The sequence below is a fragment of the Phascolarctos cinereus genome, unplaced genomic scaffold (assembly GCF_003287225.1).
Source record: "Phascolarctos cinereus isolate Bilbo 61053 unplaced genomic scaffold, phaCin_HiC Scaffold_726;HRSCAF=1367, whole genome shotgun sequence".
NCBI lineage: Eukaryota > Metazoa > Chordata > Mammalia > Diprotodontia > Phascolarctidae > Phascolarctos > Phascolarctos cinereus.
The window spans coordinates 405313906-405339986 of record NW_027556098.1 but is presented as its reverse complement, the minus strand read 5'-3'; the positions used below and the strand labels follow the sequence as shown (position 1 = coordinate 405339986).

At 43.3% G+C, this 26081-nt stretch overlaps 1 protein-coding gene across 5 annotated transcripts in view; it reads right to left on the bottom strand.

Moving 5' to 3' along the window:
- Positions 1-26081, bottom strand: part of SDF4 (stromal cell derived factor 4) — a 55646-nt gene that overhangs the window by 15683 nt on the left and 13882 nt on the right. For all 5 annotated transcript variants that reach the window (XM_020976531.2, XM_020976539.2, XM_078145779.1 and 2 more), the window contains one exon: positions 9578-9714. In XM_020976531.2, the coding sequence (XP_020832190.1) occupies positions 9578-9714 (137 nt within the window). The remainder of the gene's footprint in view (positions 1-9577; positions 9715-26081) is intronic.

Below are 26081 nucleotides of genomic sequence, written 5' to 3'. Positions count from 1 at the left end.
AAATGATGAGCAGGAGACTTCAGAAAACCTGGAAAGACTTATATGGACTGATGCTGAGTGAAGTGAGCAGAATCAGGAGAACACTATACACAGTAAAAGCCACATTGTGCGATGACTAACGTTGACAGACTTAGCCCTTATCAGCAATGCAAGGATCTAAGACATCTCCAAAAGTTTCGTGATGGAAAATGCTATCCACATCCAGAGAAAGAACTATGGAGTTAGAATGCAGATCGAAGCATACTATTTGCTATATTTTTTCTTCTGTTTTGTTTTCTCCTTCTTGTGGTTCGTCCTATTGGTTCTAATTCTTACTTACAACATCACTAATGTGAAAATATTTAATAGGAATGTGTATATATAGCCTATATCAGATTGTGTGCTCTCTTGGGGAGGGAGGGGGGAGTGAGAAGGAGAAAAACTTAAAACTCAAAAGCTTATGGAAGTGATTGTTGATAAATCAAAATAAATTAATAAAAAAAAGAGTTCAGAGAAAGAAAGAACGTCTGGTCAAGAAAGTATGAGCAGGTAAATAGGCATGACTCTTCCTAGAAGATAAAGGGAAATAACTCTAAAATACATCTGGATTCAGATTTAGTGCAAGAGCCAATCTGGGCTACTGGCAATGGCAAAACTCTCCCCTTCTTTTGGGGATCACAGGAATGGAAGACGCTGCCAATGCTGCCACATTAGAGGTGATGTTGGCTGGTTCTGTGCAACTGTTTTTCTTGGTATACGAGGGAGGATTTCACGCAGGGAGAAGTTCATTAAGAAGCAATTACAACTTAAAAAGCAAATGGCACACATAAACATTAAAAAACAAAAAAACACCAAAATTTCTAGGATGTATCAAAAGCAGTTCTTAGAGGAAAAATTCTCCCTCTGAAGACATACATAAACAAAATAAGAGTTTTAATGAACTAAGTATGCAATTTTAAAAGTAAAAAAATGAAAAAAAATAAACCCAAGATATGCAAAAAAGAGGAAATCTGGAGAATTAGAAGAAAAATTTTAAAAAATATATACACTATATAAAGATAATTAAAATAAAAAACTTGGTTCTTTGAAAAGGCTAATAAAAATTAATAAAACAGTTAACCTGCTCACAAAAGGAGGAAAATCCAGTTACCAAAAATTAAAAAAAAAAAAGATGAAAACCACAACAGAAAATAAAGTATTTATCAGAATGAATGAAAAAGCATTTATTAAGAGCTTAGTATGTGCCAAGCATTGTATTAAGTGCTTGGGATACAAAAAGAAAAGTGAGACAGTCTCTGCTCTCAATGAATGAACATGATCACAAGAGACAATACAGAGGAAAGTTCATTCAGCTATAGGGCAGATGGCAAGCCCCAGTGGTCCTTGGGGTGTCACAACAAGACAGATGGCAATGCACAGGGCACAGGACTTACTACAGACATTTATGTGCTAGCAAAAATGAGAATTTAAAAGAGGTAGAGTATTGTTTACAAAAATAAATGAACAGAATATCAAATAGAGAACTTAAAAGTTTCAGAAAATAAAATTAAACAAACAGTAAAGGATATATCAAAGGAAAAAAAAACAAAACAGTGGTCCAGATGGATTTGCAAGGAAAACAATTAATACCTATGCTACACAAGTTATTCTCAAAAACCTGAGAAAGAAAATATTCTATCAAGCTCCTGTTAGGAGATTAAATCCTAACACTTAAACCAGGGAAGGCTCAAAGAAAGGAAGAGAATTATAGACCAATGTCACTAAAGCATATGGATATAAAAATTTTAAATAAAATCCTAGCAAAAAGACTATAATAATATATCTCAACATTCATATTTTAAAATTTTGAGTTCCAAATTTTCTCCTTCCCTTCAGCGACTACCCATCCATTGAGAAGGAACACAATATAATATCAATTATGCATGTGAAGTCATGCAAAACATACTTCCATATCAGCCACACTGCAAAAAAAAAAAAAAGAAGAAAAATAAAGTGAAAAAAAGTACGCTTCAATCTACACTCAAAGCTCATCAGTTTTCTCTCTGAACTTGGATAGCATTTTTCATCATGAGTCCCTTGAAACTTGTCTGAGATCACTATATTGATTAAATAGCTAAGCCTTTCACAGCTGTACATCATAATATACAGTAATGTGTTTTTAAATTATTTACTATAGCCAAACTGAATTGATATTAAGCATGCAAAAATGGCTCAACATTAGAAAAACAAGTAATATAACTGAGCATATAAAAAATGGAGACATACTGCCATGTAATCATATTAAAAACACAAAAAAGCTTTTAAAAATAAAACATTCATTTATAATTTAAAAAAAAAACTCTTCAAAGTATAAGCATAGATGAACCTTTTTATAAAAAAATGATAATATATGTCCAAAATGGAAAGCTGACACTGGGGAAAGCAGAGATGCCTTCCCAGTAACTAGAGGAGTAAAGCTATTTGACATGTTCTAGGAATCCTAAGGAGAGTAATTAGACAAGAGATAAAAATAAACAGCAGACAAAAGCAGACAAAATTAATCCTATTTGTTGGTGGCACAGAGATGCAGCAAACAGCTAATACAATGGCAATAGCTAGCAACAGCAAGCATTTATATTGTATATATATATAAACATATATATATATATATATATATGTGTGTGTGTATATGTATATGTGTATATATATATATTTGTTAAGTGCTTTACAAATACGATCTCGTTTGAGCCTCACAACAACCCTGGGAGGAACGTACTGTTATTATCTCCCTTTTACAGATGAGGAAACTGAGCTTAAACGTCTCGGGGAGGTTCACAAAGTGAATAGGTATCTGAAGCTAAATCAGAACTCAGGCCTTCCTCACTCCAGGACTAGCTCTCTATCCACTGAACCAGCTAGATGAGGAAATACCCAATCAAGAAGGCAGATACAAATTAAACCCACAAATAAACAGCATTTCTATATAACAACAATAAAACCCAGGGAACAATAATAGAAAGGAAAATCCCACTCAAGAGACTAGAAAGTGCATAAGTTATCTTGGAGTCAATTTAACCAAGGCAGACACATCAATAAAATTATAAAATTCTTTAAAAACTAAAGAAAAACTTAAAAACACTCAAAGGGATACTCGTTCACCAGCCTCAATATAATAATAAACATGACGATACTACAAAATTAATTGATAGATTCTATACTGTACCAAACCTCCAACAGAATACTTTACAGATCTCGGCAAAGTAATAATCACACTCCTTTGGATTTACAAAACTTCTAGGAACACTGGAAAGCCACTGGGCAGAAACGAAGCTGGCTGCTGCTGCTGAGCCACATCTGCCTCTTTGTGACCCCGTGGATCTTAGCATACCAGGCCCTTCTATCTTCCACCATCTCCTCAAGTCTGTTCAAGGTCATGTCCGCCGTCTCCATGACGCTATCTATCCATCTCCTCCTCTGCCGTCCCCTTTTCCTTTGGCCTTCAACCCTTCCCCATAACACAGTTTTTTCAATGAGTCCTGTCTTCTTATTATGTGGCCAAAGTATTAAAGATTCAGCTTCAGAATCTGATCTTCTGGTGAATATCCTGAATTAATTTCTTTAAACATTGACTGATTTGATCTCCTTGCTATCCAAGGGCCTCTCCAACATCTTCTCCAGCCCCACAAAAGCATCGACTGTGCGGTGCTCAGCTTTCCTTGTGGTCCAACTCTCATAGCTCTACATCGCTACTGGAAAAACCACAGCTCTGACTCGACTGAACTTTGCCAGCAAGGTGACAGCTCTGCTTTTTAGTATGTTGTCCAGATTTCCCACACCATTCCTTCCAAGGACCAGACATCATTTAATCTCATAGTTGCAATCGCCGTCTGCAGTAATCTTTGAGCCCAAGAACATAAAATCTGACACTGCTTCCATCCCCCTCCCCCCATAAAGTGATGGAACCAATTGCCAAGATCTTGGGTTTTGGTTTTGTTTTTTATTTCCTATGTTAAGTTTCAGGCCAGCTTTTACACTCTATTCTTTTACCCTCATCAAGAGGCTTCTTAATTCTTCACTTTCTGTCATTAGAGTACATATCTGAGATTGCTGATAACTCTCCCAGCCACTATCATTCCAGCTTTTCATTCATCCAGCTTGGCATTTCCCAGGATGTACTCTGCCTATAAGTTAAATAAGGTGACAATATACTGCCTTGTGGTACTCTTTTTTGACTCCTAAACCAATCAGTTGTTCCATGTTTGGTTCTAACTATTGCTTTTTTGGCCCACATGCAGTTTCCTCAGGAGACAAGTAAGATGGCCTGGTCCTCCCAGCTCTTCGAGGCCTTGCAACATTTTGTTGTGATCCACACAGTCAAAGGCTTTAGTGTGGTCAATGAAGCAGAAGTAGAGGTTTTTCTGGAGCTCCCCTGCTTTCTCCACAGTCCAGTGAATGTTGGCAATTTGGTCTCTAGTTCCTCTGCCTCTTTGAAAAAACTAGCCTGCTCTTCTGGTAACTCTCGGTTCACATGTTGCTGAAGCCCAGCTTGCAGAACCTTAAGCATGACCTCGCTGGTGTGTGAAATGAGCACAACTGTCTGATAACTGGAACATTCCTTGGCATTGCCCTTCTTTAGGAATGGCATGTAAAGTGATCTCTTCTGATCCAGTGGCCACTGTTGAGTTTTCCAGATTTGCTGGCACACTGAGTGCAGCACTTTACCAGCATCATCTTTTAGGGTTTTAAATACCTCAACTGGGATACTGTAAGCAAACTGGGAGAGCAAGGAATAGTTTACCTATCAGATTTATGGAGAACAGAAGAGTTCATGACCAAACAGGAGAGAGGGAACATTACGAAAAGCAAAATGGATAACTTTGATTACGTTAAATTGAAAAGTTTTTGCACAAACAAGGCCAACGCAACTAAGATTAGAAGGAAGGTAGAAAATTGGGAAAGAATTTTTACAACCAGTCTCTCTGATAAGGGCCTCATTTCTAAAATATATAGAGAATTAAGTCAAATTTATAAGAATACAAGTCATTCCCCAATTGATAAATGGTCAAAGGATATGAACAAGCAGTTCTCAGATGAAGAAATTACAGCCATCTACAGTCATATGAAAAAATGGTCTAAATCACTACTGATTAGAGAAATGCAAATCAAAGCAATTCTGAGCTACCACATCACAACTATCAGACTGGCCAACATGACAAAACAAGAAAATGATAAATGGAGAAGATGTGGGAAAACTGGAACACTAATACATTCTTGGTGGAGTTGTGAAAGGATCCAACCATTTTGGAGAACAATTTGGAACTATGCCCAAAGGGCTATAAAAATGTGCATACCCTTTGACCCAGCAATAGCACTTCTAGGGCTATATCCCAAAGAGATCACACAAATGGGAAAAGGACCCACACGTACAAAAATAGTCACAGCAGCTCTTTTTGTGGTGGCAAAGAATTGGAAATTGAGAGCCCATCAATTGGGGAATGGCTGAACAAGTTGTGCTGTATGAATGTAATAGAATACTACTGTGCTATAACAAATGATGAACAGGCAGACTTCAGAAAAACCTGGAAAGACTTGTATGGTCTGATGCTGAGCGAAGTGAGCAGAACCAAGAGAACCTTGTACACAATAACAGCCACATTGTGCAATGACTAATATTGATAAACTTAACCCTTCCCAGCAATACAAGGATCTAAGACATCTCCTAAGGCCTCGCGATGGAAAATGCTATCCACATCCAAAGGAAGAACTATGGAGTTTGAATGCAGATCGAAGCATACTATTTGCTATTTTTTTTTCTTCCGTTGAGTTTTGTTTCCTCTTTCTGGTGGTACCTACTATAGGTTCTAATTCTTGAAAATATGTTTAATAGGACTGTATATGTATAGCCTATATTAGATTATGTGCGGTTTTGGGAGGGTAGTGGGGAGGAAGGGGGAGAAAAATTTTAAACTCAAAAGCATATGGAAGTGATTGTTGATAAATCAAAATAAATTAATTTTTAAAACAAAAGACTTACATGAACTGATGCAAAGTGAAGTGAGGAGAACCAGGAGAATGTTGTCCACAGTAATAGCAACACTGTATGATGATCAACTGTGAATGACTTAGCTATTCTCAGCAATACAATGATCCAAGACAATCCCAAAGGACACGTGATGAAGCATGCTATCTGCCTCCAGAGAAAGAACTACTATTGTCTTAATACAGACTGAAACATGCTATTTTTCACTTTCTTTTTCTTTCTTTCTTCCTTTTTCTCACTCTTTTGAGTCTTCTTGTACAAAATGACTGATATGGAAATGTTCTACATGATTGTACATGTATAACCCGTATTATTACATTGCTTAACACCTCGAGGAGGGGGAGGGAGAGGGGAAGAGAGGGATAGAATTTGGAGCTTAAAACTTTTTTTTAAATGTTAAGAAAATTGTTTTAATAACATGTAATTGGGGGGCGGGGAATAAAACATTAAAAAACTTAAGAATAAATAAATAAATAAATAAATACCTCAGCTGGAATTCCATCATCCCCACTGGCCTTACCATTAGCAATGCTTCTAAAGGCCTGCTTGACTTAACTCTCCAGGATGTCTGGCTTTAGATCAGTAACCACACCACCATGTTTACTGGTATGTTAAGATCTTTCTTCTTTCTTTCTTTTATGTATTCTTGCTACCTCTTCTTAATCTTTTCTACTTCTGTTAAATCCCTACCATTTTTGTCTTTTATTGTGCCCATTTTTATATGAAACTTTCCCTTGACAGCTCTAATTTTCTTGAAGAGATCTCTTGCCTTTCCCATTCTATTGTTTTCTTCCATTTCTTTGCATTGCTCTTTCAAGAATACCTTCTTACCTCTCCTTATTAGTCTCTGGGATTCTGCATTCCATTGGCTCTAGCTTTCCCTTTCCCTTTCCTCCTTTTCTTAACTATTTTTAATGCCTCATCAGGCAGCCATTTTGCTTTCTTGCTCTTCTTTTTCTTTGGAATATTTTGTTGCTGCCTCCTGTACAATACTGGAAACCTCTGTCCATAGTTCTTCAGGCATTCTAGCTACCAGACCTAATCTCTTAAGTCTATTCATCACTTCCACTTCATATTCATAAGAGATGTTATTTAAGTCATACCTATGTGGTATGATGGTTTTCCCTCCTTTCTTCAATTAAATCTAAATTAAATCTAAATTAAAGTTCATGATCTGAGCCACAGTCAGCTCCAGCTCCTCCACCTTTGGCTGCAGAGCATACACTTAATCTGATTTCCATATCAACCATCTGGTGATGTCTATGTGTACAGTCACCTTTTGGGTTGTTGACAATGAGTCACCTTGACAAAACTCTATCGGTCTCCGCCCTGCTTCACTTCTGTGCTCCAAGGCCAAACTTGCCTGTTATTCCAATTATCTTTTGATCTCCTATTTTAGCATTCCAGTCCCCGAAGATGAATGCTAATATCTTTGGTGTTATTTCTAGAAGATGTTGTAGCTTTTCCTAGAAATGATCAACTTGGGCCCCTTCAGCATCAGTGGTTGGAGCACAGACTTGTAGAAATTAAGTTTAGACTAACATATTACAAAATATACCACACACACAAAAAAACCCACAAATGTGAAATACCAAAGATCACATAACAAAAAAACTGAAAGAGAAATTGTCACAGCTGTGAATAAGGGAAAACTTCTTAACATGAGACAGAGGTGATCACAGAGGACAAAACAGATACTTTAAACTGAATGAAATAAAAAAATCTTACCCATCAATAATATCAAAGCACCCCAAGTCCAAAACACATAAATAACAAAAGAAATAAGACAAAGTCCCGCCCCATCATTTTCTGGGCCCCAGTTGATTAGCGGTCAAAGGATGTGAACAAGCACTTCCCAAAAGAACCACAAACTACAAATGACTAGAGGAGAGAATGCTCCAAATCATTTAGAAGAAATCGAGAAATGCCGATCTTTTGCCACACACTCAGCAAACTGGCAAAGGTAACAAAAACAGAGCTGCTTGGACGTTTCAGAAGCACTGAAGACAAGCACACTAATCCGCCATGAGTTGAGACGTAAACTGGTCCAATCATTTTGGAAAATAATTAAGAATTATGCTTTTAAAAAGTAACTAAAGTGCTCAGTGTCTGACCAAGATATGCCACTGCCAGACATATACCCCATAGGTCAAAGACAGAAGGAAAGGGCCCCCCCCTTACATTATAGTCACAGCAACATTTTTGTGGCAGAAGACTGGAAAGCAAACTGACCAGGGATTGTGGCTTATGAGCGTAACACTATTACTGCCTGGCAAGAAATCACGAATGTGAAGCCTGCAGAAGCGTGGGAAGATCTCCGTGAACTGCTGCAACATGAAGAAGAATCAGAAAATCAGGTACACGATGACCACAGCAAGATCAAGAGAAAGAAGTGACCAAAAAGACGGAGATGGAATGCTGGGCAGTAACAGCCAAGTTCGCCCCAGAGAATTCACATGAGGAGACACTCCACCCTGACTTCTTTGCAAAGGTGGGGGACTGTGGGTAGGAGACACTCCAAAGAATGTCAGGTTTTTTTCATGGCATTGGTCATTTTTTACGAACTTATATTTCTCTTTTTATTCTTTGTTAAAAGAGATGGCTTTCTAGGAAAGTGGGGGATAGATACTTCGAAATAGAGGTATTATGAAAACAAAAAGATGAAAAAAATTTATTTTAAAAAATAAGATGTTTTAAACTGTTAGCATCTATGTCCTTTACTGATCATTTTCTTCAGTCCTTTTCTTCAGATTTTGTTGCTATTTTTAAAACATAGCCTTAGTGGTTATATTAAGAATCCTTCATTTAAAAAAAAAAATTCAGAGGAAACTTTGCAGTAGAATCTTTGAAATTTACTTTTTAAATGTTTGCTCTAAATGGCACCAAACAATAATCAGGCCATTTCCTAGTTCCTACTTTCACATCAATTGTATTCTGACTTTTGACTGTGACTGTTTCTAGTGAAGCAGTCAGCAAGCATTGATTAAATGCCTACTGTGGACCTGGCACTGTGCTAGTTCTCCTTATAAGACTGGACTAGTCATGTCTGGGGCTTCAAGGAACAGGAACCAAGTTCTACACTTAGTCTGACCTGACCTAATAGACCCCCTCTTCACACTGGAAGAACACAAGCAGACATGCCTGTTCTACTTCTCGGCCACCTTCTGGGCCCAGGACACTGTGCAGTTAAGAGAAAGGAAAGCGCCTACCTAACAGCTCTACCCCGCGACAGTGGCCTATGGCTGGTCCAGGCTGTCTGGTTTTACCTGGCAGGGTCAGCCGGGGTGGCAGTCTTCTTTGGTTTCTAAGGTCCCATTCACAGATATGCCCTCCCAGTAGCCAGCTCTTCGTGCAGGCACTGCAGCTTTTCAGGCATGAAGGGGACCAGGCTAACTTACTTCTAGGAAAACAAGTGTCATTTTTCCTCTGGTTTACACACACCAGTATTGGGGGAGTAGTTCTTTTTTCACATTTTTGCTTTAAAAATGTGTAGTTTGTCTCAAGAAGACCTTTGTGACTCTGCTGGACACACGAGGGCATTTTAAAAGGCACACTGGATGCAGGGGTGGGGGGTCCTACCGTCGCCGTCGGGATCGACCGCCCTGAAGTGCATCTTGTTTTCTTTGACGGCTTCCTGAAAGTGCTCCTCTGTCTTCTCCATGATCCAGCGCTGCATTTCTTTGGCGCTGATCCTTTTGTCATCATTAACGTCCACCCTGCAAAGATGCACCAAAGTCAGGCTAGAGAAGAGCACCATAGTGTAACTAAGGTAGCTGACGAGAGAAGAGGGCCATGCCACCGATCCTTAGGAGGAAGCAGCCTCACAAATGCCCAGAGTCCATGCCCCTCCTTTTACAGGCAAGGAAACGAAGGACCCCGGAAAGGAGGGACGTGCCCCAGACCACAGGGCAGAATGGCTGTCTGCGGCCTGCTTCCTCACCCTTAATTTTAAACACCAGGGATGACTGGGCGGTGACTATGGCGATGATGACAGATGACGCTAAAGCTGTGGGAGGTACTTGTCTCCCCCTCTAGGACCTACGCCCCTAGGCCAGGACTGGTGACACTACTCTATCCACACATGTGTCTATACCACTCAGGCAAAGGAGACAGGGATACAAGTAAAGCAAATGAAGGCCAAGGGCCCCACAAGGCTCAGAGCGCTAGAGAAAGGCCCAGCGCGATTACTGATGTTACAAAAGGAGCTGAGAAACGTCAGGATCACCAAGGCCCAAGTGCTGACTCCCTGGGAGGAACCAAGACATGCTGTTCTCCCTCCCCTCCCCCTCTTCTCTGCCCTCGCAGTGACCTCTAGGCCCTCTAGGTCTAGATCTGAGGCTTCTCTTCATGCAGACTACAATGGTATTTATTAGATTTTGTCACCACTGGATTGCAACTCTGACTCGTACTGAAGTCCGCAAAGACTATCGGGATCTTTTCTGGACAAACTCCTACCTGACCACCTCTCCCCAAGTTGGCGCTCATCAACCTCATTTTTACATTTTACCTGTGCTCTTATTAAATGTCACCTTCTTCGGTTTGGTTCAACTTTTCCAATCTTTCAGCCTGCTGAGGTATTTTTGTATCATGACTGTCATTCAACGTGTTCGCTACATCTCTCGCTTAATGTCATCTGAAAACTGGAAAATCATACCATCTATGCCTTGATTCTAGTCCTTGAGGAAAATGAGGAACAAGAGAGATGCAGGAAAAGACCCCTGGAGCCTCTGCTGGAGGCCTTCCAATCTGACAACAGCCAGAGGCAAATGAATGGAAAAGCACTGCCCCAAAGTATGCAAAGTGCTGGCGGTACAAATACGAAAGGGAAGCCAGCTCTAGTTCACAGGCAAAATATACAGGGGAACAATGTTTTGCTTAGGAAAGTAACAGGGGTGGGGAGTGGAGGCGGGGGAGAAGAGCTTATCAATTGACCCAGTAGATGCAATCAAGTGATCCAAACAATAAATAATAAACTAGCAGGCATTTATTAAGTTTCTACCGTCTACTTACTGTGACAGTGGGCAAGTTGCTTACCAGTGTAAGCCTTGTGCCTCAGTCTCCTCAGCTGTAAAATGAAGAGACTTGGCTAATCAGCCTCTGATACCTTGTCCCTCCAGGACAAGGATGTTGTGATCTGCCCAGCAAGGTGCCAACCCCAGAGGACACAAACATTCAATATGAAACAGTCTCTACCGTGAGGAGGCCCAGATCACAAAGGTAGGGACAAGCCCACATGTCAGCAGATACGGAATAAAAACCAACACACATACTATAGTTTAGAGAAGGCCGAAGGAGCCAGAGCAACAGGAAAGGCTTCCTGCAGAAACTGGTGCTGGAGCAATGCCTTGAAGGAAGAAAGCATTGTAAGCAGCAGCAAAGAGGAGGGGGCACATGCCAAGCACGGAGGTGAGGTGACAGGAGATGAGCGGCCTGTCAGACCACCTTGTAATTGTCTAAGAAACGCTGGCTGGCTGACCAACCAGAAAGAACCCAGGAGGAGAGAGATGAAGGGAGCAGCGTCAGATGCATGGGGAGATTGGGAAGGGGAGACCACCAGCCATGACAATGAGGAAACCACAGGACCTTCAGTGGGGGAGCTTCACTTGAGGGATGAGTCAGGCTGCACAGGGTGGGGAGGGAGTGGGCGGTCGCTGAATCCAGGAAAGACCACTTTCTCTGTGAGTCTGAGGACAGCTAGAACGGGTGGAAGCCAGTCTTTTGAGGGCTGAGGGAGTGGGTGTATTTCAAGGCAATAGGAAAGGAAGCCCCTGCAGAGAGAGAGGCTGAAGATTAAAGAGAAATGGGGATGGGTTGGGGCAAGCTGCAAGAGAAGAGGGCAAGTGCCCTGGGAAGGCACAGGAGAAGGGCATGTGCAGAGAGGCTGCCCCACAGCCAGAGAGGGGCCACCTCGCACTCGTGTCATCACAAGCACAAAGGGAGACAGAACAGGCCCGGGGAGAGAAGGTCTGGATGGCTTCTAGGGGCTAAGCTGGGAAGTGCCAGAAGGCCTGCCCACTCAGGATAACGAGGTTCTAGGGTCCCCAGGCAGCCTGGCTGCACTTTGTCTAAATACTGCCTATTCTGGCAATACCTATGTGATTTCATAATTAAGTTTTCAGTCTTCACTTAACACACACACGTCCACATACAAGGTAGAACTGAAAACGATTAGTAACGTCTGGACTGTGGCTCTCCCAAGACTGAGCTACCTTTTCTTTTTAGGTAGAGAAGACATTCAAGTTGTAGCTTTCAAAGGTTCCTTTTGTTCCGTTCTCAGAGACTCTCCTTTTCTTAATGCTGCCCCATCCCTTTCCTTACTCTCCCCAACTCTCTCCCACTGGAGAAAGAAGGAAGCAAAGCCCTAAAAATTCAATAGTCAAGCAAAACAAAGTCCCACTCTGGCTGCATCTGGTTCTGTGTCTAGACTCTGCTGACTTACACAGAGGTGAGCAGCGGCAGCGAGACCCCGCAGCTAGAGAGGAAAATGCAGCTCACACGACATTCCAAGGAGAGGCTCTGAGCAAAGGTGCTCAGAGGGAGAGCAGGTGATAAAGGAAGGCAGCCATCCACTCGAATGCTGACTCCAGGCAGCCAGACGGAAGGGGGAAGCAGAGCAGCGTGCTCTTTTCTGGATTTAATGATGGTTCCAGAACTAGAAATCAAGCAACTGGGGGAGGAGCGAAGAGATGGGGAGAAAAGTGAGCCTGTCCAGATGAGGGGTACAAGATGAGAACCACATGAGAGTCTGTTAAATGCTGGTTCAAACTGAGGTAGACTATACAGACAGCATCCTACTGACCTACCAATCTAGGAACCTGGGCGAAAAAGGAAACACGGTCAGTGTGACAGGACTATCCATGATCCCGCCACACTGACCAGCAACTGCTACCTTCTCTAGATTTTTACTAACTGTCCCTTTAATATACAGTCAAGAATGTGGCCAGGAATCAAAGTCAAATTCATCGCCCTACCCTCTGCAGACATCCCACTCCTCTCTTATCTGAAAATCAGCATAGCTTTTGTCCTCTGGTCCCGGCACATCTGCTGGGATCCACAAGCCTTCAGAGTCCACTGACAACGGCTCCCCAATCCCATGTGGTCATGGTCTCAGCACCTGGGCTGCGGTTCATTTAGGCCTCTTCCGGACAGCTATGGGGTCCTCTCTCCTCCTTGATTAGAAGAGTTTCAACTCTCTATAAGCTATGTTCATTCTTTAGAGAATCACACCTTACTGGGTGAGATGATCAAAATGGCGTTTCTGAGTAAATAAAACAGGGCACCACAACCTGGGGCTGTATCAATGTCACCAAGGTAAAGTCAACCTTTGATGCTCATACTACCTGAGCAGGTCAAAACTAATTCTAAGACCATAACTATTTCTACTCTCAAATAATGGCAGAAAGTAAGGGGATTTCTTCAGCAATATCTCTGGTTCTCTTCTAAAAGTCACATTACCCCTAAAAAACTCCAAGAGTAACCACATATGACTGTAATGAATAAAGTTAAAATGTCAGCAGATAGTAGATCAGAACAATGTAAATCAATAAGCAGGCCTGTCCCTAGATGGAAATACCATGGAAGACTAATGGGGAGAGCCACATTTGTAGCCGATCTTCTCTTTTTCTCAAATTGTATTAACTTGCCTCTGTTTTTAATCACACACACACACACACACACACACACACACACACAGAGGTGTGAGTAATTTGGTGCCTTAAAATTACAGTGTAAAACCACCTTCATAGCACTGACAGGGAACCACTTGGAATTTATTAGTTAATTCAATTTCCATAAAACTGCATTCTTCTTCCCTATTTTAATCTTGACTATGGCATTAGAGGAATAAGGAAAAGAAAAAAGGAGTGGACTCATGATGTCATTGGTTTACTGAAGATTCAAGTTCAAATCCAGCCTGAGATACTTCCTAGCTGCATGGCCCTGGGCTAGTCACTTAACCTGTCTGCCTAGGTTTACTGATTTGTAAAATGGAAATAATAGCAGCCCCTCCCTCCCTCTCAGGGTTGTAGTGAGGATCAAATGAAGACAAATGAAAAGCTCTGCTCCTAAAATGCCAGCTCTTATGATTATAAGGAATCCCCCTAGCAATGTAGGTTGGTACTTCTCAATTTACACACTCTAGTGGTCCAGAACAGTGAGAGATAAGTGACTTGTCCAGGGTCACACAGCCATCCTGCCCTCCAGTTGGCTCTGGGGCCACAACGCTGTGCTCACTCTCACTGAGAACACGTTCAGTGAAAGGTTTCTAAATAAATCCCATCTCCAACTAGAGCAGACCAAGAGTCTCCTTAGTAATTTAAGGCAACAGAGAAACTGGGCAATGGCCACATCCTCCTCCCACCAAACTCACCAAGCCCACTCAACCACAACAATTTTGGGTACAGACTAAACTCAGCCCATTTTAAAGGCGCTCTCACACAGACCCAGCAGGTAACACACCTTCTTGGGTTAGCTTTGCAGCGGCGTGCCATAGAAGGAGGCAACCTAGGAAGGCCATGGAGCCTTGCCTGGCCTCTCTCTTTAGTCAAGGCAGGGGGAACAGGCCCTCTGCTGGTTTCTGACAGGGAAGCCTGGGGGAGAGGACACTGGGCACGTGATACTGCCTACCCAACTCACTTGGATTTTATAAGAGGTCTCAAACTGTACTTTGGATATTCTGAGACATTTTGAGCTCTGCTAAGGACCAGACACAAAACCTCACCAACAGGGTTCTGGGTTCTGAAGGCAAAGGTCAAGCGTCCATAAAATTAACATAAATCCCTCAGAGAAGTTCCAAGGGACTGCTTACTTTGAACATGATGATTAAAGATTAAAGGATTCCCTAGTGGACATTATTCCTTCATTCATCAATTAGGGGCCATATTTCATCGACACTGAAAAAAAATTCCCTCCCACACCTCTTTCCAGTTGCGATGTTTAAGAAACATACAATGTTGTTCTAGCAAAAGTCAAGATATGGACTAAACGTTTAAAAGGGCAGCTAGGTGGTGCAGTGGACAGAGCGCCAGGCCTAGAGTCTGGAGGACCAGGGTTCAAATCAGACCTCAAACATTTACTAGCTGTGTTACCCTGGGCAGGTCACTTTATCCTCTTTGCCTCAGTTTCCTCCTCTGTAAAATGAGCTGGAGAAGGAAATGACAAACCACTCCAGTATCTCTGCCAAAAAAATCCCAAATGGGGTCATGAAAAGTCAGATATCACTAAAACAACTGAACAACAAACTTTTTTTGTTGTTTTTGTTTTTTGCTAGGCAATGGGGTTAAGCAAATTGCCCAGAGTCACACCGCTAGTAAGTGTTACGTGTCTGAGGCCACATTTGAACTCGGGTCCTCCTGACTCCAAGGCCAGAGCTCTATCCACCGTACCACCTAGCTGCCCCCAACAACAAACTTTTAAAAACAGACTTGGGAAAATAAAGTATAACTCACATGTTGAAGACTTCATCTTAGTTTCTTTTACCACAAAATAAAGGACATTTCAACTACGCCATTAAACATCCAGCCAGCTAGCTGCAGAGTCTTAAGACATTCTGCTCAAATCACTTTTGGGGTTATTATCGCTCTACAGTGATGGTTCTACGGACAGATCCAAGGAGCTCACGTACACAAGGTCACCAACAAATGATCACAACCGGACCTTCCAAAGGTGTGCTACAACAGGAGCCCTTCCTTCACACCACCCTTGGCGCTGGTGCTCCAGAGCTAACAAGGACGAGCTGGACGCGCCCCCTGCCCTACCGCATAGAAGCAAAGCAGCCAAAACGTTCCGGGCCGTCTGCGTGAACGGTCTCACTCCTCCAAGGGGGGGGGACCTCTGGGAAAGGAACTGGCACCCAAAACAGAAACCAACCAGCTTGCATTAGATGCAGGAGGCAAATACAAAACAAAAGGCCGTGGCCTCCCAGGAGCTTACAGTCTCAGGGAGGGTGATCCTGCGGCATTCCCATTTCAGAACTCACAAAGAGGAGGCATGACATCCACTCGAGATTTGGGGACACACAATTTCAGAGCATGCAGACAATTCTCTAGGAGGTGTCAGCTCAGGAAAGATGCAGCTAGAGGGCATCACAGCACACAGAGTGCTGGGCCTCAAGATGGGGAGATCTGGGAGTTCAAATCCAGCCTCAGACACTTCCTAGCCATGTAATCTTGGATGGGTCATTTGACCCTTGTTTGCCTCAGTTTCCTCAACTGTAAAATGGGGACCATAATAGCACCTACCTCCCAGGGTCATTATGAGGATCAAATGAGATAATAATTGGGAAGTGCTTAGCACTGGCATGCCACAGGCACTTAATAAATGCTTATTCCCTTCCCCTCTTAAGATAAAATTCTGAAGACACAAATGGAGAAAATTACATTAAGGAGAAAAGGGGGGAAGCTGTCTAAAAACAGAAATATGGAAGCAGAGGGATTTGTGACCAACTTCGATTGTAAAAATAGGGAGATAGAGTCAAGGGAAGATTAAAAGGATAAATAGCATCAGGAGTGGTAAGGCTCAAAATGAACAAAACACTGGGCATCGAAGCCAAGGACACCCTTCTGGGTTGTTTTTTGTTTGGTTTTTTTCTTGCTTTTTTTGCTGCCAGGCAGTCGGCGTGGGCTAAGTGACTTGCCCAGGATCACACAGAGAGTAAGTGTCAAGTGTCTGAGGCCACATTTGAACTCAGATCCTCCTGACTCCAAGGCCAGAGCTCTCTCCACTGTGCCGCCTAGCTGCGCCTACCTTTCTGTTTTAAAATCAATTTTTAATCGTCAGGTATTCTTTTTACAGCACCATATTTCCTAATGTATTCCACGCCTCTCTCCTTCCCAGAGAATTATCACTTGTAAACAAAAATGGGGGAAAATTAATTTAAGAATACTAAATAAAACCGAAAAAGTTTGATATGACCCAGTGTTCCACTTCCATAGTCCTCCTCCTATGAAAAAGGAAGGGAAGTGCCATCTCTTCTCTTCTCTAGGGTCAAGCTTAGTCATTCTACATACAGCCCTTAGCTTGGATTATGCAGCCCACTGATCATTTCTTACAGTATAGTTAATGTTTCATGATATTCATGAATCAGGACTTGCTTCATCTAGTCCTTAATCAACGGGCGTCTTATCGGTTCTAGTTCTTTGCTAATAAAAACCCTGCTGTTATAAATATTCTGGCATGCATACTATAAATTCATAATATAAACGCTGTTGTAAATACGCATGTGTATTTAACGCTCATGTCTTTTTCTTACTATGCCTAGCAGAGGAATTTCTGGGTCAAAAGGCATGGACACTTTGGGCACTTTTCTGTTCTGGGCCCTCTTCTCTTCTCCCTCCATATGACTTCACTTGGGGATCTCATCAGCTCCCATGGATTTAATGACCATCTGTCTCTATCCTGATGATTCTCAAACCTACCTTCACTGCCCCAGTCTCTCTGCTGACCTCCCATCTCACATCTCCAAATGCCTTTCAGACATCTCAAACTGGAGGCCCAGTACAGTCATCTTAAAACTCATCATGTCCAAAAGAACTCATTGTCTTCCCCTTAAACCCTCCCCTCTCCTCCCTTCCCTCTTACTGAAGAGGTCAGCCACCTTCCTTCCATCCCCCAGGCTCTCAACCCAGGAGTGATCCTGGACTCTGCTCTCTCTCATGTCCAAGCTGTTGCCAAGGCCAGGTGCTATCACCTCTGCAGCATCTCTCTCATCTGCCCCCTTCTCTCCTCTGACACTGCCCCTATTCTGGTGCAGACCCTCATCACCTCATGCCTGGATCACTGCCTCCACGACCAGATACAAATGCTCCATGTGGCGCTCAAAGCCCTCTGTCACAGGCCCTCTCCTACCTTTCCAGTCTTCTTACAGCCTACTCCCCATCATGTACTCTTCCATCCAGTGACACTGGCCCCCTGGCTCATGGACCAGACCCTCCAGCTCCTGGCTCTCTCTGTCCCCCGTGCCTGGAGTGCTCGTCCTCCTCCTTTTTGCTGTCTTCCTTCCCTGGCTTCCTTCAAGTCCCAACCAAAATCCCATCTTTTACTGGAAGACTTCCCCAACCCCTATTAATTCCAGCACCTTCTCTCAGTTATTTCAGCTACAGCTTGTTTATACAAAGTTGTTTGTTTGTCTTCAAATGACTATGATTTAAGAACAAAAAGCATCAACAAAACTAAGTATTCCCCCCAAAGTTAAGAGACAAAGCAGAACCACTCTTGGATTCCGCTTGTTTTCTCTGCCAAGGACACTACTCTTTGTACTGTGAAAGACAGCACGAAGACCACAGACAGGGAGATGAAAGCCTGGAGTCAGAAAGGACACAGCACTGTCTCCAGAGGCTTCAGGACTCTCTCACCAAGTATGACAACAGCTGGCAGGTATGGTGGCTGAGTCACAGTCAAGGGCCTCAGTAAAACCACACAAGATGGTCAAAGGCCAGTGGCCTGAATCTCAGAACAGGTGAGCAGGACCCTATGACCCAGGCTGAGGAGTGCACGGATCGCTGGCTCCATCATGTTGCTGGAGAACCCTGAGAAAGAGAATGGGGACTGGCAACCCCCCAGCACGGCTTCGTTGAAACAGCGTGGGAGACAAAAGTGGGCGCCCATCAGTGGGTGTATGACTGAAGAGGGGATCCTCTTCCTGGGGAGAAGCTTTAGGAAATGACTTTAAAAGAAAAAGAAGCACTGATAAAGCAGAATTTTAAAAATAGCAGATGAACTTCATTTCTTTTTATGGAGGGTTATCTGACCCCGTGAAGATGAGGAAGATATCACAGCCATGATCAGCCTTGATTTCATCAGATGTTGGACAGACCTCTGTGCCATCCAGGTGCAATGTGAACCCAGACAGAACTGGCTGAGCAACCGGACCCTCAGAGCAGGACGGCAAGGCTCCAGGGCAGTGCCCCAGGAACCCTGCCTGGATCTGTGCTAGCTAACATTATCATCAGTGACTCAGGAGAAGGCGCCGGTGGCAAGTTTATCAAATCTATGGATGACACAAAGCTGGGAGATGTGAGAACACCCCGGTGACAACCATGATCCAAGCCAGAGCTGTGGGCTAGAGCTGGGGAGATTAAATGTGACAGACAAATATTTAAAACCCAACCCGAGTTTTTTTTAGAATAAGCTTTTTGAGGACAAGATGGTTGTAGAGTGGTTAGACAGACACTGCGGAGTATGCAGATGGGATGGGCGCAGTGGGCTGCAATCTGGCTGCGTGCTCTGGGGCCCACACTGAGGGGGGAAGCCCAGAAGACAAGGAGCGCCCCCTTCCCTGCCCTCAGCCGACGGGCACATCTGGAGGGCAGGGCTCAGCGCTGGGGCAGGGGGAAGAGGATCAGCAAGAAGGGGGACACTGGGGGTGAGATGACAAGGACACCTCCCCTCCTCATTCGTGTGAAAGACAACCACATGGAAAAGGTGCCCGTCTGTGTAGTCCAACAGCCACTTCTAAAATCACTAGTACAAAGTGACTAGACCTGTCCAGAAGTAAACTGAATCGCCCAAAGTCCTCCCTCACAATAAACTGTGTTTCTACAGTATCTGAAGGTTTACAAAGCCCTTCCCTTTGCTGGCCAAGAAACACGTATTAAGCAGTTGTGGCGGGAGCAGGGCCAAGTGCTGGGAATGCAAACCCAAACAGAAAGGGGTGCAGCCCTGGAGGAGCAGAAGGGTATGGTGGGGAGGAGTGGGGTCAGTGGACAGTGCCAGGCCTAGAATCAGGCAGAGCTCACAGAGGTGACCTGGGGCCAGCCACATCACCTCTGTCTGCCTCCAACTCTTCATCTACAAAATGGGGATGGTAACAGCAGCTGATCCCAGAGTGGCTGTGAGGATTCAACGAGATGATGGCTGTAAAGTGCCTAGCACAGTGCCTGGCACCTAGTATGTGTTATAAAAATGTTAGCTATGATGATGAAGATGATGATGAGGGTAGGCACCTAAAGTAGGGGCATGGAAGAAAGCACAGCCTAGAGAGGAAAGAGTTAAAGGACCCATAATGCACAGGAGTTGTTACAGCATTTCCTTTTGCGGTGGCAAAGAACTGGAAACTACGAAGGTGTTTATCCACCGGGAAACAGCTAAACAAATTACGGTATGTGAATTTAATGCAAGACAGTGGCCATAAGAAATGATGAAAGGGATGGCCTCAGAGAAACCTGGGAAGACTTGCATGAACTGACACAGAGTGAAGTACAATCCATGCACCAACCCTATAAAGACAAGTCCAAGGACCCAAGAACTCCAACCCACACGATGAGTCTCAGTGCCAGAGGACAGAGTTAGATGAAGCTCGCCAACACCCTGGCAGATGGATGGTGCCCTTGAGGTACACACTGAGTCACATGCCCTTTCAGACAAGGACAGAGCAGGAGGCTGCCCTGCCTGACCATGCTTTTCCAATGGGGGTAAACTAGAGGTCTCCAAGTGAAGACTGCAGGAGCATTCAATGGGGATTTGCAGAGCTTCATCCATCCATCTCTAGTTATACCATTGTGACTAGAGGCCAAGGGAAATACTGAGCCAATGAGAATCAAATGAAATTCTTGGACAGAACAGAAATTAACTTCTCTGACTCTAAAGCAAACAAAGGGTGGACCAGAAGCGTTGCTGTCACACACGAAAACCAACATGCACCTAGTAGTAACAAGGGCCAATCATTCTCAACGGGAAAGGAGGCTCTGCCTGCTGAAGTGTGGGAATCCATCTGTAACAAGGGAACGACATTTCTGTAAAACAAAGAGCGGGTGGCAAGAACTACCTGTCCTTCCGAGAAGCACCTTCCTTTGCTCTTCTCAGAAACCACGCCACCAGAGTTCTCCCTCACTAAGGGAGATTAGAAGGTCACAGCATTGAGTTTATACGGTCAATCATCAAGTCTCTTCCTGAAAAACAAGTGAGAAGAGGTCCCCTCCCTCCTTTTTTACAGACAGGTTGGGGAGAGAGAGAAGGGGTACTGAGCACTGCATTTGCGTGATCAGGCTCAGTTAACGTGTTGGTCAGTTTTACAGGACGGGTTTTTTTTTTCTCTTTTCAAAAATTATTTGTTACAAGAGACAGTTCCCTGGGTAGGAGGGAGGAGGATAGTTAGAAACACAGGTGACAAATAACAATTTCAAAAAATGTGTCCAGCTCAAATGCCCGGCTTCTCCTTCCCCACCATCCTTGGCTGGTACACCTTCCAACAAAACACAATAAAAACACTTGGCTCCTCTAAGTGGAGGAGAAGTCCTCCTGTGGAAAACGCTGCTGCACTTCCTCCAAGGCAACCCACCATCCCAGCTTAAACTGCTAAGGGGAAATCACTGCCACCTTGTGGCCAATTTGCACTGGTCAGTTACTTCATCCATGTCACACTGGGGGAAATGCACCAAACGCCAGGAGGAGAAAAGATGACAGACAGTTGTCCAAGACACGGCAAAAGCCGCCCCAAAGAAGGGGGCGGAGGCCCTCTGACCTGGAGCCTTGGCTAGGTCGTCTGGTCCGGAGCCAGCACATGAGTTAGGGCTCACAGTTGTAAATGCAAAGCAGAGTTTCACATTTTGGCGGACAATGTTACAAGATGTTACATTAAAGTAGTTTAATTTTTTCTTCAACAAAGACATTTGACACTCCTTAATTTCCAGAAAAGGATTATAGTTATCTATTGAAAATGAATTTCAAAGTGGTTTCAAGCTATGTCCCAAAGTCACTAAGCTGTGCCCAGTGATGCCAGTTCCAGGGCAAGCCCCCAAAGAGATCTAGGAAGAAGACAAAGACCATGTGGACAAAACCCTTTCCAGGCGCTCTCCTGGCCAGGGTGACGGAGTGCCGCTGCCCGTGCACCGTGTGCTGAGGATGAGCTGAGGCAGAGACAAAGACACAAGTCCAGAGGCCCCTGAGGAAGCCTGTGCCCCTACTTCTGGCCTCTCACAAGTCACCCACGCTAGTTGCAGCATCAAAGCCAGCCATGTGTGGATCTGTATTGCTAGAGGGTGCCACGGTGCACAGAGCGCTGGGCCTGCCGTACAAAAGCTCTGAGTTCAAATCCAGCCTCAGACACTTCCTAGCTGTGTGACCCTGGGCAAGTCACTTCACCCTGTTTGCCTCAGTTCCTCATCTGTAAAATGAGCTGGAGAAGAGAATGGTGAAGCACTCTAGTATCTTTGCCAAGAAAACTCCCAATGGGGTCCTGGAGAGCCAGACATAACTGAAACAAAATTGAATAACAGCAAACCTTGTGATACTTCTTTGTGGCACTTCTTTTACTATTGTGTCCAACAATGGTTCCACTTTTTACACGTCTGTGCCCTGTCTCCAGAACTCAAGGATAAGATCTGTTAAAACACCTTCTTGGTCTCCAACTTCTCCCTCCTTTCCAGAGTGCCTAGTCAAGGTCTAGAGGCCAAACCCTAATGCTAGCTATCTCATTGCTTCTTCTCATAGGCGTATCCCTCAACATCTCTGTACCTGTTTTGCTTCCTCCTCTTCATTTCCCTTTTTATTCCCTTAAATAACCATGATATAGGCCCAAATTTTTATTAACACTGGGTTTATCGTTTAACCTTCTACATTAACTTGCCTGCAACTTTAAAAAAAATAAAATGTTTTCTATTTTGCTCAAAAACACTACTAAATAGGTTTTTAAAAAAATTAATGTGGCTAATACTTGACTTTTTAATCCAATGGTTCTTGGAAAATAAAGTTTACAGACCTCTGCAAAACATGGAACCCCAACTTCAAATAGTTCTTAGTGAGAGGACTTTGTCACATTCTCCACCTCCTGTTACCTAAGCTACCCACAGGGAGTGATAACACCTTAGAACTATCACCCTTTAATTGTTCTACCGCTACTAAAATTACCCAATCAACAAGCATTTACTAAGGAACTACCAAGCGCCAAGCAAAAGGCCAAGGACATGAGAAAAGCAAAAACACGGTGCCTGCCCTCAAGGAGCTCCCAGTCTAACGGAGGAGACAGTGTGCAAACAACTCTATATGGATAAGACACATACAGGATGAACTGAAGATGATCCCAAAAGACAGCACTAAAGGGCATTAGGAAAGGCTTCTTGCAGAATAAAGTGCTCCTGAGTGCATTCGGCCCGCACCAGACTAAAATGAAATTGGAAGAGATTTAATAAAATACAAAAACAAAACAAAACATAAATAATGTTAATATGTGTTTTCTAAGTCGCTACGAGCCCAAAGGAATCTTTACATATGATTTAGCAGCTCTTGCTTCTACTTGAGGTTGATTCTGTTGCCGTAGAAGGCAGGGTTTGAGCTGGGACTTCAGAGGCCAGGCGGCAGAGATGAGGAGGGAAAGCGTCTCAGGACTTGGGGACAGCCAAGGAAACGTCCCAAGCTGGGAGATGGAGGCTCTTGTCTGAGGAACAGCCACAGCCAGGAGAGCCAGTGTCACTGGACGGTAGAGCACATGGAAAGGAAAGAAGACTGGAAAGGGAGGAATGCCCAGGCTATGAATGGTGTCTAAAAGCCAAACAGAGAATCACACATTTGATCCTGAAAGGAACACACAGCCACTGGAGTTTACTGACTATGGGAGGGGGAACTACAGAAGAAAGAATTAGAAAGGGCTTGGTAGAAGAGGTAGAACACTGCCTGAGCTATAAACTCTCCGAAAATCAGAATGGTTCAAACAGAAGCCAATGACTTCATGAGGCAAGAAGAAATATTAAAACAAAATCTAAAGCCTGGAGGAGAACAGAAGAAAACATATCAATAACAACTGACTTAGGAAACAGATTGGGGGGGGGGGAATTAAGGACTTAAAAAAAAAAAAAAGGACCATGGGACAATCCAAAAGTCAAGACCAAAAAAGGAGTCTAGACATAATATTTTAAGAAATTTTAAAGGAAAATTGTCTAGATCTCTGAGACCCAGAGGGCAAAGTGTAAACAGAAAGAATTCATCAGTCATCTTCTGAAAGAAACGCAAACTCCCAGGAATGTTATAGAAAGATTCAAGGATCCCAAATTAATAATAATAAATAATAATAATGCAAGCAGACAGAAAGAAAGAATTCAAGCACCAAGACGCCCTCGTCAGCATCACATACAATTTAGCAGCCACCACTATGAAGGAGCAGAGAATTTGGAAAATGACATCCCAGAAGAAACAATGAGCCAAGAATAACTTACCCAGCAAAACTGAGTATAATGTTATACGGGGAAAAAATGAACCTTTAATGAAGTAGAGGACCTCCAAGCATTCCTGATGAAAAGACCAGAGTTGTGTAGAAGCTTTGAAATTCAAACACTGGAGGGAAGAAAATGATTTAAAAAAAAAAACAAATAAAGAATTACTTACATTCAAATATGGGTAGATGATACATGTCTCCCCTCTGATCCCTATCATCTTCAGGGATCACAGAGGTAGTCCAATTAGACAAGGCCTAGGACTAGTGCTGTTATGCCTTGATGATCCTAAGAATGAAAAAGGAGGGAAGAGGAAAATACTGGGAGGAGGAAGGAAGAAGGTTAGGGAAAATTATCTCACATAATCTGAGTACACAAATAGACATTTATACAAAGAGGAGGGGTAGAAACAGCTGATATTTGAACTTCACTCTCATCTGAACTGGTCAAAGGAAGAAAATACACACACACACACACACACACACACACACACACACACACACACACACACACACAGAGTTGGGTACAGAAGTACATTTTACTCAACAGGGAAATAGGAGCAAAGAGGGAATTAGAGGGAGGGTATATTAAGGGATGGATTAGTTCTAAGCAAAGCAAGCTCTAAGGACGTATAAAAATATTTATAGCTCTTTCTGAGGTGAAAAAGAATGGGAATCTGAGAAGGTGCCTGTAAGCTGGGCAATGGAGGCACAAGTTACGGTTTATACATGTGATGGAATACTATTATGCTGAACTCATTTCAGAATAATAACCAACCAAGATTCCAGAGAACTAATGACAAAACATGCACCCACCTCTGACAGAGGTGAAGGACTCAGAATGCAGAATGAGACAAACACTTTTTAGACACGGTCAATGTAGAAATTTGTTTTGATTGCCTGTACACGTTTATAGCAGCATTTCTGTTTTTCTTGTGTTCTCATTTAAGAGGGGTAGGGTTGGAGTAGGAGGGTAATAAAGTAGATCTTGGCTTCTTAAAACAATTTTTTTTTAAAAGAGATCACTGGTAACTTTGGAGAGAGCAGTTTCGGTTGAATGAGGTCAGAGGATAATTAAGAAGAGAGTGAGAGGAAAGGAAGTGGAGGCACCAATGACATGTGGCCTTCTTGGGGAGGTTAGCCACCAAAGGGAGACAAGATGTGGGGATGGATGGGGAGACCCAGGCACGTTGGCAGGCAGCAGACAGGGAGAGTCTGAAGAAGAGTGAGAAGGTGAGGATGAAGTAAGGAACAGTCTAGAAAAGACAGAATGGAATGGAGTCCTCAGGGCAAGTAGTAGATCTGCCTTGGCAAGGAAGGAGATGGGAGATGAGAAGGATGAAGGGAGAAGAGGGAGCTCTCAATTTTTTCAGTGAAACCATGAGGCCAAGGTTCTCAAATGAGAGGAAAAAAAAAGCAAAAATAGCCCCTGCTCTCAAGGAACTTGTACAAACAGCATAAAGAGATCAACTGGACTCCAGAAATTCTGAGTCAATAAGCATTCATTAAGACCCCATGTGTCATACCCTCATTTAGGTCACTTCTCCATCTATCCATCCCTCATCCATCACCTCACTCTCTTTCCCTCACAATCCTGACCCTAGAACTAGTCAGTGAAACTCCACACCATTCCCTGAGCTTAAGTCTGTCCTTGTCAAGTCATCCAGAGCACCAGCCCTCCCCCTCTGGCACTGCCAGCAGCTGGCAGCTCCTAATCTCAAACTGCTAATTGCTAATGGATCTTGTCCACTAGGAAATCAGTTCCCTAAATCAACTGAGCTCAGCAATTGATCCTTTAAATCTTCTCAGATAATCGCTCTTGAGTTACCCAGCCTCCCTCCACAATCTCAGTAAAGATTTATTAAGGGCCCTGGCGCCCCCAAGCCAAACCAAGCCCCATAATCCCCACTACGGAGGCTAAAAGGCCTACCCCACAGAAGGCTG